The 14748-nt window shown below is 52.1% G+C and overlaps 1 protein-coding gene across 12 annotated transcripts in view; it reads right to left on the minus strand.

Annotated features, from left to right (window-relative positions):
- Window positions 1–14748, minus strand: part of EPB41L1 (erythrocyte membrane protein band 4.1 like 1) — a 137792-nt gene that overhangs the window by 18051 nt on the left and 104993 nt on the right. For 5 of the 12 annotated variants that reach the window (XM_040247399.1, XM_040247403.1, XM_040247401.1 and 2 more), the window contains 5 exons: window positions 11947–12051; window positions 5489–7489; window positions 4873–4980; window positions 3404–3814; window positions 1531–1635 (listed from right to left, as the gene is read on the minus strand). In XM_040247399.1, the coding sequence (XP_040103333.1) occupies window positions 1531–1635; window positions 3404–3814; window positions 4873–4980; window positions 5489–7489; window positions 11947–12051 (2730 nt within the window). The remainder of the gene's footprint in view (window positions 1–1530; window positions 1636–3403; window positions 3815–4872; window positions 4981–5488; window positions 7490–11946; window positions 12052–14748) is intronic. The other 7 variants (XM_040247406.1, XM_040247408.1, XM_040247405.1 and 4 more) reach the window with 2 other exon arrangements.

Genomic DNA, 14748 nt, shown 5'->3' on the forward strand with positions numbered 1-14748 from the left:
CAGAAAAGTTCATTGCAGCATCAGTGTTAGCTGCAAAAGACAAAAACAGTCACAGGTCCATTGATGGGAGAGAAATACATGCTAGCTAAATCAAGATCCACTCCTAAGTGGGAATAAGGAGAGTGAGGCGGGTCCACATGGGCCAACAAGGAGGGATCTCTGGGGTAAATATTAAGAAAAAAGGTAAAATGTAAAAGAGAACAATCTCTTTTGTGTAAAAAAATTAAATATCTAGAGATGTAAGCACATATGTTGGTATATGCATAATTTTTTTTTTCTGGGAAGAATCACAAGAAAAATTTCATTTTGTTCTGTTTGAATTTCATAACTGTGACTATTTTGTTGTTATTTTGTTATAGGAGCTGTGGGGCCATTTTTAGTTTTCTACTTCTCTGTATAAAAACAAAGCCAACACTCATTACTAAAACAAAACAGACGAGTGGGGCAGCTTGCCCAGGGTCACACAGCCAGAACTTGAAGGTTTTTACAGCTGCACTAGCCACCTCAGAAACCTCTACGCATGTTATCAAAGATGGAGAAAAAGTTCTGGAAAGGACAGAGTTGCCCACGTCGTGTAGATTTACATCTTACTTTAAGTTCTTGAGATAAAGATTGGTCTCCAGGGCAAAAGAGCCCCCAGCACTGCAGTTCCTCTGGCCAGCAAGAACCAAGAGGAAATCTATCAGACCCTCAGTCTCCCTTTTCAGAGCTTAAAAACAAAAGGAGCTGAGGAAATTGCACTGTAAGTAATGGATCTGTGCCTGTTTGCAACAGCCTCTCCAGGCTGGACTTCCCCGGTGGCTCAAGTAGGTAGAGAATCTACCTACAATGCAGGAGACCCAGGGTTCAATCTCTGGACTGGGAACATCGCCTGGAGAAAGGGATGGCAACCCACTCCAGTATTCTTGCCTGGAGAATCCCATGGAGAGAAGAGCCTGGTGGGCTACAGTCCATGGGGTCGCAAAGAGCTGGACATGACTAAATGACTTAACACTTTCTCCAGGTACTAAGTATTTTTACATCTTGCTGAGCCAAATAACTTCTTATCTTTTTTTTCTCAGTTTGTTCATTCTGTCAGTCTGATGTGGAACCCCATGCATTAAAAAAAAAAAAAAAAAAAAGACCCCATGTGAACAGGTCTGGTTAAAGCACAATTGGGAAATTTCTTTTTCCCAAAGCAGACCCTGGGATAGCTCGAGAAACCTCTCCAACTCCTTCAAGTGACCCATCGTCACTTGATAAGACCCATTGTCTTATCCATGCAACACTCCCAGGAGAATAAAGGCCACATGACCATCCCCATTTTACAAATGGGAAAATTGAAGCTTTAAGAGGAATAGTCTGCCTATCCCATCACCCACCCATGGGGTTCAGGGAAGATAATGAAGCTTAGAAGAGCATCGGGGTTAAAATTGTGGCACTGGGGGAAGCCAAGGTGGCAAGGGCTGGCCAAGGGAGTTTGCCACGGTGGGAACGGCACACTCCAATGCCCAGTTTCTATGCTCAGGCACATAGGAAAGCACAGGTTACCTGGGTGGTGTCCACAGTGGCAACCCTGGTCTGCAGTACAGCCTCTGGCTCAATCTTCTTCCTGATGGCCAGGCTGCTGACAGTCATGGTTTCCGTTTTCACGGGCTGTAGGGAGATGAGGGAGGAACACTGTGTCTCAAACCCCAGCATGATTCCTGCTTACACGCAACTGTGATGTACGGTCAGCAGGTGAATTCCAACCCCTGCTGCTGGCTGACTTTCCAGAGGGTGATGCAGGCCAGGGCAAAAGAGGCCTGGTGTGATGTCACAGACAAACAGCCTGGGAAGGGAAACAGACCCATCAGCAGCACCCAGACAGGCTGCCTGTGACCCTGCGACAATACAACCTCATGGTGGTACAACCTCATGGTGGTCGGTGCTGGTTTTCAGGCTACCATTAAGAGAACATTCACTATTCAGTAAACATGCTCCTTGCCAGATCTCACATCCAGCATCTTCCTGATATACACCATCCTGAATGACTTCAGGGGTGATGCCACCACCTCCCAGCTGCTTTGTTCTTTAGAGCGAGAGTCCACACCTGGAGGTCTGGGGGTGCGGGGAAGGGGCAGGCAGCAGATGTAAACGAGTGAAATGGGCTTGCTGAGGACAGGGATGAACTGGAGAGCATATGGGGTCCACTCAGGTTTGGTCTGAGTGACTGGATTATCTGGTTTTTTAAATGATATTAAAAAAAATCCTTGGATCTTATATTCATCGTCCTGATTTTTAAAACAAGGTCAAAGAAAACACCCGTGGGCAAACAGACTACAGCCTCTACTCTAGAAGTCTTATGTTAAATGATTAGTTTCTTCTGAGTCCTCCATCGAACCTAGTTCATGGCTATACACACAGCAGGTGCTAACATATGTGAATGAAAGAATGAATGAATGCCAGTTTTCATCAGGTTGGGAGGCTCGTAAGAGGGAACTCTTCTTTTAGTAGATGGTTATAACTTAGAGATTCATTCAATTAATCATTGTTAGTGCTTGGTATGTGCAAGCTTAGTGGAGTTGCCACCTGGTAGGAACGCAGACCTGTCGGCCAGTAACCTGACAACTTGTAGTTATGATGATGGGAGCAGAAGCAAGCAGAGCAAGGGGGCCAAGCAGGGAGCAACGCTTCTGCCCTGGGTGGTCAGGAAAGCATTAACTCATTAAGCGATATGTGGACTTGGTTCTGGAACATGACAAGTTGGCAAGGCAGAGAAAAGGAGAAAAAACTTTCTCCAGAGGGTTCAGCACGGAGTGAAAAACCAGAGTGGATGAGCTCCTATTTCAATGCCTGGAATGTGGGGGAAGGGAGAGTATGGTGGGAGGCAGCTGGGGCTGGAAGAGATGCAAAAGCAAAGGAATGGGGACTAAAGGTCCCCCGAAAGAAGCACTGAGAGCAGGGAGGCCCAGACTCAGTCTGTCCCCGAGTCCCCTTCTGCAATGACGTTTCCTTTTCTCTAGGAGTTTCCACTGTTCCCCCAAGACCCCAGGCCCCAGGGAGAGGAGCCAGCGCAGGGATCAGAAACAAACATCTGGCTTTCAGAGCAGGCCACAGGCGCCCCCGTGAGTCCGCAAGCACACAAGTCTCTGCAGGTGCCATGCAACGCAGGCAGGGGGAGGAGTCGAGTCGGACCAGACTGCCTGTCACTTGACCTCAGGCAAAAGATGGGGTCACGGGGTTAAAGCGCCTGGGAGTGCACGTTAGGGGTAAACCGAGCTGCCGAACATGCGAGCACAGAACCATGCTGCTCTGCGGAGGGGCGGTCATGCAACACAGATCAGAGCTTCCGGCTGGCGGCTCAGTCTTCTCACGCGTGGCCCAGGGCCCTCTGAACATGCAGTGCCCGGCGGGCCCGGGTCCCGGTGACGCTCCACTGTACCTCGAACTGGGCCATATCCGGGGTGGAGCAGGCCCCATGGTCCGGGCTGTCCTCCAGGCCCCCGGACTCGTCATCCTGGCTGGGGCCCCGTTTGTTGAGATCCCGGGAGAACACCAGACCCTCGGTTTCCGAGTCGCTCTTGTCTCGGTCAAGCTCAGGCAGGCTGCGGGAGAAGTCTTCGAAGGCGCTGCCGTGGTAGTCGCCGATGACCGTGAAGTCGACCTCGGCCTCCAGGCTGGACGTGGAGCTGACGGTAATGCTGGAGCACTTCCGCTCAATGGCCAGGTGGTTGTCCTTCAGGAACACGGCGTCCCTCTCCTGGTCTTGGTCCTCGTCTCCCGTGTCACTCTCTGGGGCCCTGGGCCGTGGCGGTTTGACCTTCTCCTCGGAGCCCTCCCTCAGCCCTGCTCTCTATGACCAGATAAAATCAGAGGAATGGCGGGGTGTGGGATGGGGGGAGAGAGAGAGAGAGAAATCAAGATGGTGAATGACAGAAGAAATCTTGGGGCCAGCTGACGCCCCCAAATGAAAGAGCAGGTCAGGAAAAGAAAAACACCCCCGGAAAGGTTCTTTGACACCATAATAAGCTAAAAAAAAGAAAAAGGAAAGAAAACACACACACAGAAAATTTCTCAAGAGTGAGGAGGACGCTCCTTTCCGAGGGTCTCTCGCTGATGGCAAAAGCAAGTACAAAGCAAACATCCTGCCAGTTGGGCCTGGACAGGAGGCTCCATCCAAGGTTTGGCTCTGGGAGTTTATCAGAAGCGGCACTGCGCACGCGGCAGGGATGGGAGCCCGGACCCCAGGCCCATCCGTGCAGGCGGACATTGAGGAGACAGAAACCAAGGAGGAAGGCCCAGGGACTCGGGGACACCCAGGATGGGGAGGCAGAGAGGCTGGAGCCAAGAGCTTTGAGGAACAAAGAGGAAGCCAGCACGGTTTTGTCAATTCCACTGAGTCTCGGTGGGCGGAGTCAGCATCGTCTAGAGGGAGGAGCCACACGGGGTAATTCCTGGGAGCTGGGTGTTACAGCTCTTCACCCTGAGCTCCCTGAGTGGAGGTTCTGGTCAAATCAGTGCAATTGACAAGAGCAGGCCAAGGAAGTGCTGGAGGGGGACCAGCCACTCTTGTCTGACATACATACCTCTCAACTTGGCCTGTCAGGGATTAAACACCACACACACATTTTTGGCTGTTTTACGACATTCTTTTTTTAAAGACCAATCTAACATCCACCAAATATATTTTTAAAGTACTTGGCTCCAGGTTCTAGAGACTCAGTAGGCTTAGAGATTCACTCGCGAGACAAGCCTCCGTTCAGCCAGTTTCTGGAAGGTTGAGAGGTGTGAGGACACATTCCAGACAAGCCAGAGGTGAGCTGCCAGAGCAGGTGGGGGTGTGGAGGCCGCGAGGCACCCTGGCCAGGTGAAGGTGACCAGGTCATCAGGGCACCGAGGGGCTGCAGAGACCTGAGGGCCCGGGGGGCTGGCGAATCTCAGGTGCCCCCCCTTTCCTGGGGGGTTCGCCGCTAGGCTGGTGACCTGCGTCTCTTGCCTGACCGCGTCTCCGGCTTTGTTCTGGATTAGAGAAGATAGTTAGTCTTAAGGAGGCAGAAAGGAACTTGGCACTGGGACCGAGAGGGAACCAGAAGCGAAGGATGGAAACCTCTAGACTGTCAGCTTCCCGCAGGCAGGAGCATCAGGGAAGGGAAGAGGATGAAGGAAGATCGTTGGCCAAGCCAAGCAAAATGGCAGGAACCCAGCAGGTGGGGGCAGCAAGGCAAAGCGAGTGTGTAGTTTGCCGGAGGTGGGGCCCCCTTCTCCACCCGGGCTGTGGGACCCTCCGGGCACCGGATCACACCAGAAGCCGAGGGTCTCTGTGGCTAAGCTAACATGGGCCAAGCAGATGAACCCGTCATTCCGCCTGGGCCACACTCAGGCCCATTTAGGGAAGAGAACTCATAGGGTTGGACAAGCAGCCTCTGGTTGCGGTAATGACGAGGGGCCACGGAACCATGCTTCTACAGAGCTACGCGGCATGCGGTCAGCTCCCCGGCCAGGGGCGGCGGTGGGGGCGGGGGCTCACGTGGCCAGTTCCCCCAGGGGCTTCCTCCAGTGTGGTTTCACAGCCTGGATTGCTGGACACGAGCTCAACATCCTTGCGTCCTTCCTGAGGGAAGGATGTAGAGACGCCCTCCTGGAGGTGGCTGGGAGCCAGCGGCATCGTTGAAGGCTGTGTGACTGTGGGGACAGCCAAATCCCCCAGGGGCTGGAACTGGACACATCCCAGGTCGAAACGCTTACTCCGCTGTTGCTCTGCCTGCCCCGTGGAGGCCTCTGAAGACAACTCATGGGCAAAGGCCCTGGTTTCCCCCAGACCTGTCCGGCGAGTTTCAGCTCCATGGGTCTCAAAGATGCGGATTTTGTTGGCCACGGAGGTCTTGCTGATATCTTCCAATGAGCCCTCTTGACCCCCAGCCTGGAGAGGGGGCATCTCCCTGTGCTTCCCTGCAGGGAACACCAACCCCTCTGCCTCTTCCGAGATGATTCTGGGCTTCCTGCTGGCGACGGGAGGGGCCCTGCGCTCCCCTCCGTCTGTCGGGGTCACAGCCAGCCCGACTCGGTGCTTGGGCTCCAGGCTCTCTTTAGAAGGATGGGCATATTTGAGAAACACAGGGGGCTGTTCTCCAAAGGGGTCCCTGAGCTGCACAGGGTCTCCTAACCCACGAGGGGATGAGCTTGCAGAAGCTGCCTCTGGAGAAATCTGAGCCGCAGATGGAAAAGGGGAGGTCGGGAGCGGGGTGATCACTTCCATCTGAAGGAAGGCTGGGACTTTGCTGTCCTCTGCTGCAGGTTCTCCTGTCTGGGTGTGAACTGGTCCCCTCTCTTCGGGCAGGAAGTTACCTCTGTCCGGCCTGGCTGGCTTCCTGACGTCGCCAGGAGGGATGGCCCACGGAAGGGCAAAGACCTGGGGATCTGGACGCATGGCCCGTCTTCTGTGAGGTGAGTGGTTCTGTTCTCCGGGGGGGCTTTTCTCAGCCTTTTCCATCAAATCTCCACTCTTGGGGGCCTCTTCCTTGGCAGCTTCTGAGGATAAGGCGAGGGCAGCCTCTCCTTCCACCCCACACTGAGCTGCGTCCCCATCCTCAGCGAACATCAGCCCTGGAGAAGGTCCCTTTCCGAGCTGCTCAGCAAAGACCTCCAGGTCCTCTGGTCGGTGGTTCCTGGGGAGCCCCGCCTCATCCTCTGGGGAAGCTGAGGGGGCGACACCCCCATGGTGTTTGTTCCCAGCAGCAGCAGAGCCCCACGGGCCTGAGGAGTCCAGCTCCAATCTCTCCGTGAGCCCCTCCACCAGCTTCCGCCTGGTCTCCCATTCGGATAGGGCATCTAAGTGCTCTTCTCTCTCCTCCAGGGGTGGAGGGAGGACTTGATCTTCAGCATCTCTCTCTCCGCAGCTGAAGTAGAAGCTTCTCTCTGCGAAGGAAGCATCGGTTTCATCACTCGAGTCGGCTCTGGCTTCTGTGTGGGTGGGGTCCAGAAGAAATGACCGGAGTCCTGCCGTGTCGGAGGCTGGAGAGGGCACATACACCTCTGCGGGTTGGATGCCCGGGGCAGTGGGTCTTCTGCAAGCCTGGAACTCCTCCAGCTCCTGCCTCAGCTCTGCTGGGCCCCCCAGCTGATCATCAGAGGCCGGGGGCTTCCTGACCGCTTCCTCTGCAGCATCCACCCTGAACTGGGAGCCCTCCGGGAGCCTTCCTGCTGGGGTGCAGCCTGGAGCCAGAGAAGCCCTTTCTGGGCATCCCCTGGCCCAGAGGGCTTCCTCCCACACGGACTCGAAGTCTTCAGGGCTTGCGATCATTCTTCCTGGTCGCTGGGCGTTTGTTCTTCTGGCTCCCACATTTTCTTCGGTGGCCACTTCCACCTTGAACTTGTCCACCAGGATGTCTGCCTTGGAGAGTCTGCCATCAGCAAGGATGCCGGCGAGGCTTGAGTCGCTTCCTTCCTGCTGCGTGCTGGTCACTTTTAGGAGACTGAGCTCTTCTGGCCTAATGTACTCTCTCTCTATAAATACCCAGTGCTCTGAACCCTGCGTTTCAATTGGAGCAAGAAGAGTTAACATGAAATATCTGGCACCTGAAGAACGCGTCACTTTTTCCCTCTGCAAGAAGGGGCCAAGGTCAACTTGTGCCCAGAACTGGCAGGGCAGAGGAAGGCATGACAGTGCTGGTCAGCCTCATCAAGGATCAACACTACACTTCCCAGCAAGGCACCCAACCAATTACCTACTGATGTTATCTCCCCTCAACCACCACCCTAACTTGGTAAAATGGGGTGGGGGTCTCATACCCTCCCCGTGTTAACCAAGGGGAAATGGAGATCTATCGATGGTCCAGGACTCTTTCTCTTTTAATAATAAAACTGTCAGTGACAGAGGGGAAAGTAGCTTACATCACGTGGAACCTTTGAAGGGTAGAGCCAAAAGAACTCCTAAGACCCTCCAGTCCAGTTTTCTCCGTGTACTGAGAATCGGGGTAAACTGAGGCCTAGAGAAGGCAATGGCACCCCACTCCATCACTCTTGCCTGGAGAATCCCATGGATGGAGGAGCCTGGTGGGCTGCAGTCCATGCGGTCGCTAAGAGTCGGACACAACTGAGCAACTTCACTTTGACTTTTCACTTTCATGCATTGGAGAAGGAAATGGCAACCCACTCCAGTGTTCTTGCCTGGAGAATCCCAGGGACTGGGGAGCCTGGTAGGCTGCTGTCTATGGGGTCGCACAGAGTTGGACACGACTGAAGCGACTTAGCAGCAGCAGCAGCAGAGAAGGTCAGTTATGTACTCAAGGTCACGGTCAACTGATGGTACAGTCAGGAAAAGAATGCTTGATTTTTGATGCCAACTTACAGCCAACGGAATATGGGTCCCAACTGTAATCTAATGTCCAACTGAGGGGGAAGCACTGAGTTGAGTTTCACAGGCCACAGCCTGAAACCTTTCTGCAAGAGCTAATTGGAAGGAAAGAAATTAGAGTGAAAACTGCCACATGGCCAGATCTAGAGGTCAGTACCAGTCACCATAATGGCTTAAACAGTTTGAATTCTGTGGGGTTCATTCCCCAAAAAACAAATACCAAGGCCTACTCCTAGAAATGACTTTCCTGGTAGCTCAGATGGTAATCTGCATGCCACGCAGGAGAGCCCAGTTCAACTTCTGGGTTGGGAAGATCCCCTGGAGGAGAGCATAGCAACCCACTCCAGTATTCTTGCCTGGAGACTCCCCAGGGACAGAGAAGCCTGGTGGGCTGCAGTCCATGGGGTCATAAAGAGTTGGACATGACTGAGTGACTAAGCACACCCATTCTTAGAGAATTCTAATGAAATTCATAGAAAGAGTGGAAAAGGAACTGACCAGAACACATCAGAGAAGAAAAACATCTAAAGATCCAAGCAGCAGCATCAGTTAGAAGCACTGAGTGTGTCACAATCAACCTTCAATGAGACAGCCTTCTGCCTTCCCTAGAGTCTCTCAAACAGCACTTAAGGAGGGAAGGATGGACTTTTAGAATTGTTATAAAAAAAAAAAAATAGGAAGAAGGCTGGGAATTCCCTGATGGTCCAGTGGTTAGGACTTAGTGCTTTCACTGCCAGGGGCCTGAATTTGATCCCTGGTTGGGTAACTAAGATCCTATAAGCCAAGCAGTGTGACCAAAAAAAGAAAAGCAAGGCCATTGGGATTTTAATCTTACAACCACAGAATACTTTCTTCACATGAAATCTTGATGGCAGTTCAGTATGTAACATGGATACTGGACTGCCCCGTTGACATTGGAGGTCTGGGCTACCCTAGTGCCCCAGAATGCCTCCCTCTTTTGAAACCACTGCTCTGACTCAAGCTCACAAGTGTGGAAAACTGAGGCCTGGGGGAAGTAAGCACCATGCCCAAGGTCAAAGAGTGAGCCAGCGATAAAGGCAGGCCTAGAACCCAGTCTCTGACTCCACATCCTATGAAGAGCTCAATGGTAAGATGTGATGAAAGTTGCTCCCAATAACAAAAGGGGGCAAGTTTCCAGGAGCTTGGGCTCTGATGCAGGTGAGCATTTGGTGAGGAATCTGTCAGATCGTAGAAGAGTTGAAGCATTCTGAAGGCTCAAGGGAACATGGTCAACCTCTGACCTCCACTCCCCAGATCCACTTTAGCAAAATCTCCATGACTTTCAGGGAATCAAACTTCATGAAAAGAATGTCAACAGGAAAGAGAGAGACAAGGAAGGGGGAGGGTCCAAAGAAAGTCTGCATTGGTTTGTGAGATTTTCCTTCAGGTTGTTAAGCTTTCAGGACAACAGCACTTGAACCATCCCAGAGGGAAGAACTTTGAGAGCCTACAAAGCCTCCTTTCTCTATTTGGGAAGCAGGCAGCTTTAGCTGCTCCCATTTCAGCTTGTACTGACAAGAGCTTGGCAATCAATGATAGCCAAAGATAGTCCATGAGACCCCTTCTGGAGCATCCCTGCCCCAAGTCTAACTGGAAACTAGTTTCTAGAAACCAGAAGCTTAGGAACTAGGTTGAATGGGGTGGGAGCTAGCACAGAACAGAAAGGTTCTGCAGGAAGAAAAAGGGAAACATGCCCTTATATTTAGTTACTATGTGCCAGGCAATGTCAGCCCTTTGGAGACAGTATTAAATTTAACCCAGATGGAGACCTGCAAGGCAGGTCCTGTTACTCTTATTTCAGAAGGGGAAACTGAGGCTCCCAGAGGGGAAGAGAAAACTCTGTTTCTAACAAGTAAAAATTCTGAAGAGAAAAAAAGACTGCACAAAAAGAGGAAAGCTTTGGCTCTCTGACCGGATTCACCGGATAGACGATGTCAGAGAAGCCTCCCTAGCCATTCTTTTTCACTGAGCCAGGGGACCTTTAGTGCCTGCTCAGAGCGCCCCCTGCTGTCAGATGGGGCCACTGCAGCAAGACTGGCCCCGAGACAGAAGCAGGGAGCTGGGAGCTGGGAACCAGGGCAGTTACGTTCCCACACAAGCCCACAGGAAGAAAATCTCCAGCCAGGATTCTGCTGACTCCAGGCTCTTCAGGGTCCACCTGGAGCTCTAGGTCACATTTTGGGCCCTGCTCTTTACAAGAAATGCCCCCACCCCAAGCAGGGGTCCAGGACAAGGAACCCTCTAGAAACCAAAGTAGAAGCTGCTGAAGAAAGTGGGAGTTGGGGGTGTAAAAGGGATGCTCAACTCTGAAGGGTCTTGGAGGAGGATGCAGACCAGATCTACAGGTGCCAGGGGGCAGAGCAGCTCGTGGGCAGGTGACTCAGAAGGGCAGGTTATAATTCAATATGTAAACTTCCCAAAGGATGACTGAAGACAAAATGGGATGCTGTTAAGAATGGCGAGAGCCCCGCCTTGTAGAAGAGGCTGGACAGACAATTTTGGGGATGCCAGTGAAGGATGCATGCTGTGCCTCAAACAAGGGCGTTAGGGCTTGGGTCCACTCACATCTCTGTGTTCCAAGACATGACTGCTTCCCTAACCTTGGGATGCTGTTGATTCCTGTCCAACTTCTCTCAAGTGCTCCTGGATTTGTTTTTATTTTTACATTGAGGAAAATTTCCGAGTGGAACTGTGAGTTATGTTTTACCATTTATGTAGCTGACTCACATCTCTTTTACGGCTCCAGGACATTTCTAGCAGCTACAAAATTTTCCTCTGGGAGTATAGAATACTACATGCCCTCACACACACTCTGCCAACAGAGAAGGGTTGGCGATCGGGGAGAAGGAAGTTTCACCCAGATATCAGTTGGTCATCCTTTCCAACCCTGTCAGTTTATGAAGTCCCAGTAGAGAGGGACGATGCAACCCCCCTGCCCTGGACCTGGATTCTGTCTGGCTTCCAGGCAGGGGCACAGGAAGTTCTGAGAGCTCTTGGCCTGCTGTCAATCTGAGCACAGAAGCAATGCCCTTCTAGTTTAGAATGTTTGCCTCAACAACATCCCCACAACCCCAAGGATGCTCTCTGGAGAAAGACACTCACTTCTACCTGCCTGGAGACCCTGATAGACCCAAGCTCCAAGTGGAGTTTAGAGAAGGTGGAGGCAGGGGATGGATAGACTAACAAGCCACTGCTAGACTTCACTCAGGCCTCTGAGCAGAGACAAGACCTCAGGGCAAAAGCAGTTAGGTGCCACAATCCCTGATCCCAAGCCTAGCAATCAGAGTCTGCCTCCAGGTCACCTGCCTCAGTGGGGCTGGAGAGGTCATTTCTGCCTGCCCTTTTCAAGCCAAAGGTGACTCAGACTATTCTGTCTCCCTTGAATGCTTTCAGTCCTGTCCTTCCTGAGAAACCACGGATGAGGGATGGGCTGGCCCTTTATGGATCCCTGGGAGGGGGCACACTAACTTGTCACAGTATGTGGATAACCTGGGGTACCCACTGTTCCCACCTGCAGGACAGACCCTGGTCCAACCCCCTCAACCCAGAGAAAGGGCTTTCTTAAGACCATGAAGGTGGTTCTGGGTGGGCAGGGAGGTGATGACAGTAACCTCAGGCGACGCTGCGAGGCTTTTCTGAGTGAACACTTCCAAGCCTATGGCCGTCCCAGGCTCAGGTGCCAAGTCCTGCTGAGAGGTGTCCGGAGTCCTCTGGGACTGCAGGGGAGGCCCAGGGCCGGAGGAGAGGGAAAGAGGGAGGAAGGGAAGGAGAGACAAGAGAGGGAGAGAGAAAAGGCAGGAGAGACACACACACAGAGTCCGTGAATTGCCCAGCTTTGTAAACCCTGCGTCCTTAGGTCATGAAGGAGCCATGTGGGGTCTGCGGGGTGAGACGGAAAGGAACATCCCTTGGACCCATTCAAGGGAGGGAGGCCCATGGTCAGCTGCCAGCCAGCACCAGATCTCGGGCCTTTCCTCATCACCTGCCACTCTCATTCAAGAGGTCTGGAGTCCTGTCACTCGGACTCTGAGTCCAAGTCTTCCCTGGGTATCTTTGGTTCAATCCTGCAGTCTAGGTTTCAGCCCCTTTTAAAAAATTATCTTTGGAACTTACTCTATAGCACATGGAACTCTGCTTCGTGTTTTGTGGCAGCCTGAATGGGAGGGGAGTTTGGGGAGAGAATGGATAAATGTATGTGTATGGCTGAGTCCCTTCACTGTTCACCTTAAGCTATCACAACACTGTTAATTGGCTCTACTGTAATACAAAACAGAAAGCTTTTTTAAAAAAGTTATCTTTGGGACAGAAACCTGGCTTTGGCAGATGGGAACTCTATAGTATCAGGTCCCCATTTTGGTTTAAGTTCCTACCACTTTACCACTGGCCCAGATGGGGCCCCAAAGTATATGAGGAGCTACTAGGAACTCTGAGTGACACCTGCAGGATAGACCCAGAAAGCCCACGTCTGGACCAGGGATCCTAGTTACCGTCAGCCAATGGCCCCGTGACTGTCCAGCACTTTCCAGTTTATAAAGTGCTTTTTTATATCCATTAGGGCTTCCCTTTGGCTCAGCTGGTAAAGAATCCACCTGCAATGCAGGAGACCTGGGTTCGATCCCTGTGTTGGGAAGATCCCTTGAAGAAGGAAAAGGCTACCCACTCCAGTATTCTGGCCTGGAGAATTCCATGGACAGTCCATGGGGTCGCAAAGAGTTGGACACGACTGAGCGACTTTCACTTTATATCCATTATTTCATTCAAACTTCCCAGCAATGCTGTGGAGTGGCAATCTTGGTGCCCTTTTAGATGGTCTGACTAGGCAGTGAGGCTCAGAGAGGTGATGTCCCTGGCCCAAGGACCCAGTCCAGTTCTGGGCTACAGCTCCTCCCATTTCCCAAATTTCTAAGAGCCTCTAATTGCCAGTGAGAGCTGTAAGCCAGTTAAATTGTCCATCGCTCCAAGGTTAGCTCCTGGACCAGACAAGGCACTCCGCTTCTTACAGGGGCGGCGGGGCAGTGGGAGGTAGAACAGACTCCACCTTCTAGTAAGATGCACCTTCTAGCAGTTCCAGCTGTCACCAGCAGGTGGGGCACCCACCCCCCTCAGATGCACCTCAACTCTCCAGAGCCCAGTTCTGGGCTCAGCCTTCCCTTCTCAGCTGGAGTTCAACCCTTTCAGAAGCCTGTGCATCCACTTCGCCCACTTCAGGACTGAACAGAGGCCACCGGGGACAAGAGTCTCTCAGGGAAGTTAGGAGAGGGGCGTGTGACCGGATCACCAGATCAGCCCCAGAGCCCCATGCAGGGTCGGCAGCGTCCTTGATGGTGCAGGTGGGGACCACAGAAGCGCTCAGGGGGGGAAGACAGGCGCCCTCCTCCATGGCGCCAGACCTAAAGGCCTCCAGAGCACCCGTAACTTTGTGAATCATCAACCAAGGGGCTCCTACAGGCAGCCTCACTGGATGAGGCCCTCCGTCACCCCGCATGTCAAGGCCACGGGAGTACTGATTCAATCAAAGGCTCGCTTATTAGATCACAGCTGCGTCACCGATTTTCAAAGCATTAAAGGGCAGCACGCGCACAGCTGACTCTGTCCTGGTATTCATGTGATTTGGTCTTGCTCCCGGGCAGCTGTGATTTAATAGCGAATACAATGGCCTGGGTCACAAGAAAATCAGATTCCGGCTGCTCTTCCAGCAGCTAAGACACTGGTTAAGTCCAAGGCCTTCCCCTTTCTGATTTTCTGTGCCCTGTGCGTAAAATGATGACCTTGGACCAAGTAGGTTTCCAGGGTCTTTCCCAAGTTTTGAAAGGATTCTGATTTGAAATTAACTTTCTGTCCCAAGGCTCTCCAGATGAAAGAAGTAACTCACACTGAGTATCTAGGTCCTCTCCTGCAAGCCAATCCCTCCTTGCTTTGTCTCATTGGCTGCTCACAACCGTCCTAGGAACTAGGGACTTTTATTATCTCTACTTAACGGAGGTTCAGAGAGGTTAAGTAGCAAGCCCAGAGTCAGCCAGCTAGCAGGCAGCAGAGCCACTAAATAAACCCAGGCACTCTAAGTCTAGACCTCAGATGGGTTTGAGATCAGTGAGCAGCAGCACTAGAGAGAAAACACCTGCGTGTCAACAGGGGGAAAGAGTGCCAAGATGAAGCAGTGCTAAAAATAACGGTTTAGGATTATAAATACACAAATTCTCAAGAGCCTACCTTTCTCTTTTCTCATTGAAAAAACACTCTGTGCTTTCCACTTTGACTGGCGGGTCAAGTGGGACCTTTTCCTGGAGCATCAGGAACAGCTCTGACTTTCCTAGAGGACCTGGTCCCCTCTGGTGGGCTCTGAGGATCCTCCCAGGAAGGAACACCGCCCTCACCACCTAGCCGTGTTTTCACCACAGGCATAAAAAAGGTGC

This window comes from Oryx dammah, unplaced genomic scaffold, assembly GCF_014754425.2.
Source record: "Oryx dammah isolate SB20612 unplaced genomic scaffold, SCBI_Odam_1.1 HiC_scaffold_10, whole genome shotgun sequence".
NCBI lineage: Eukaryota > Metazoa > Chordata > Mammalia > Artiodactyla > Bovidae > Oryx > Oryx dammah.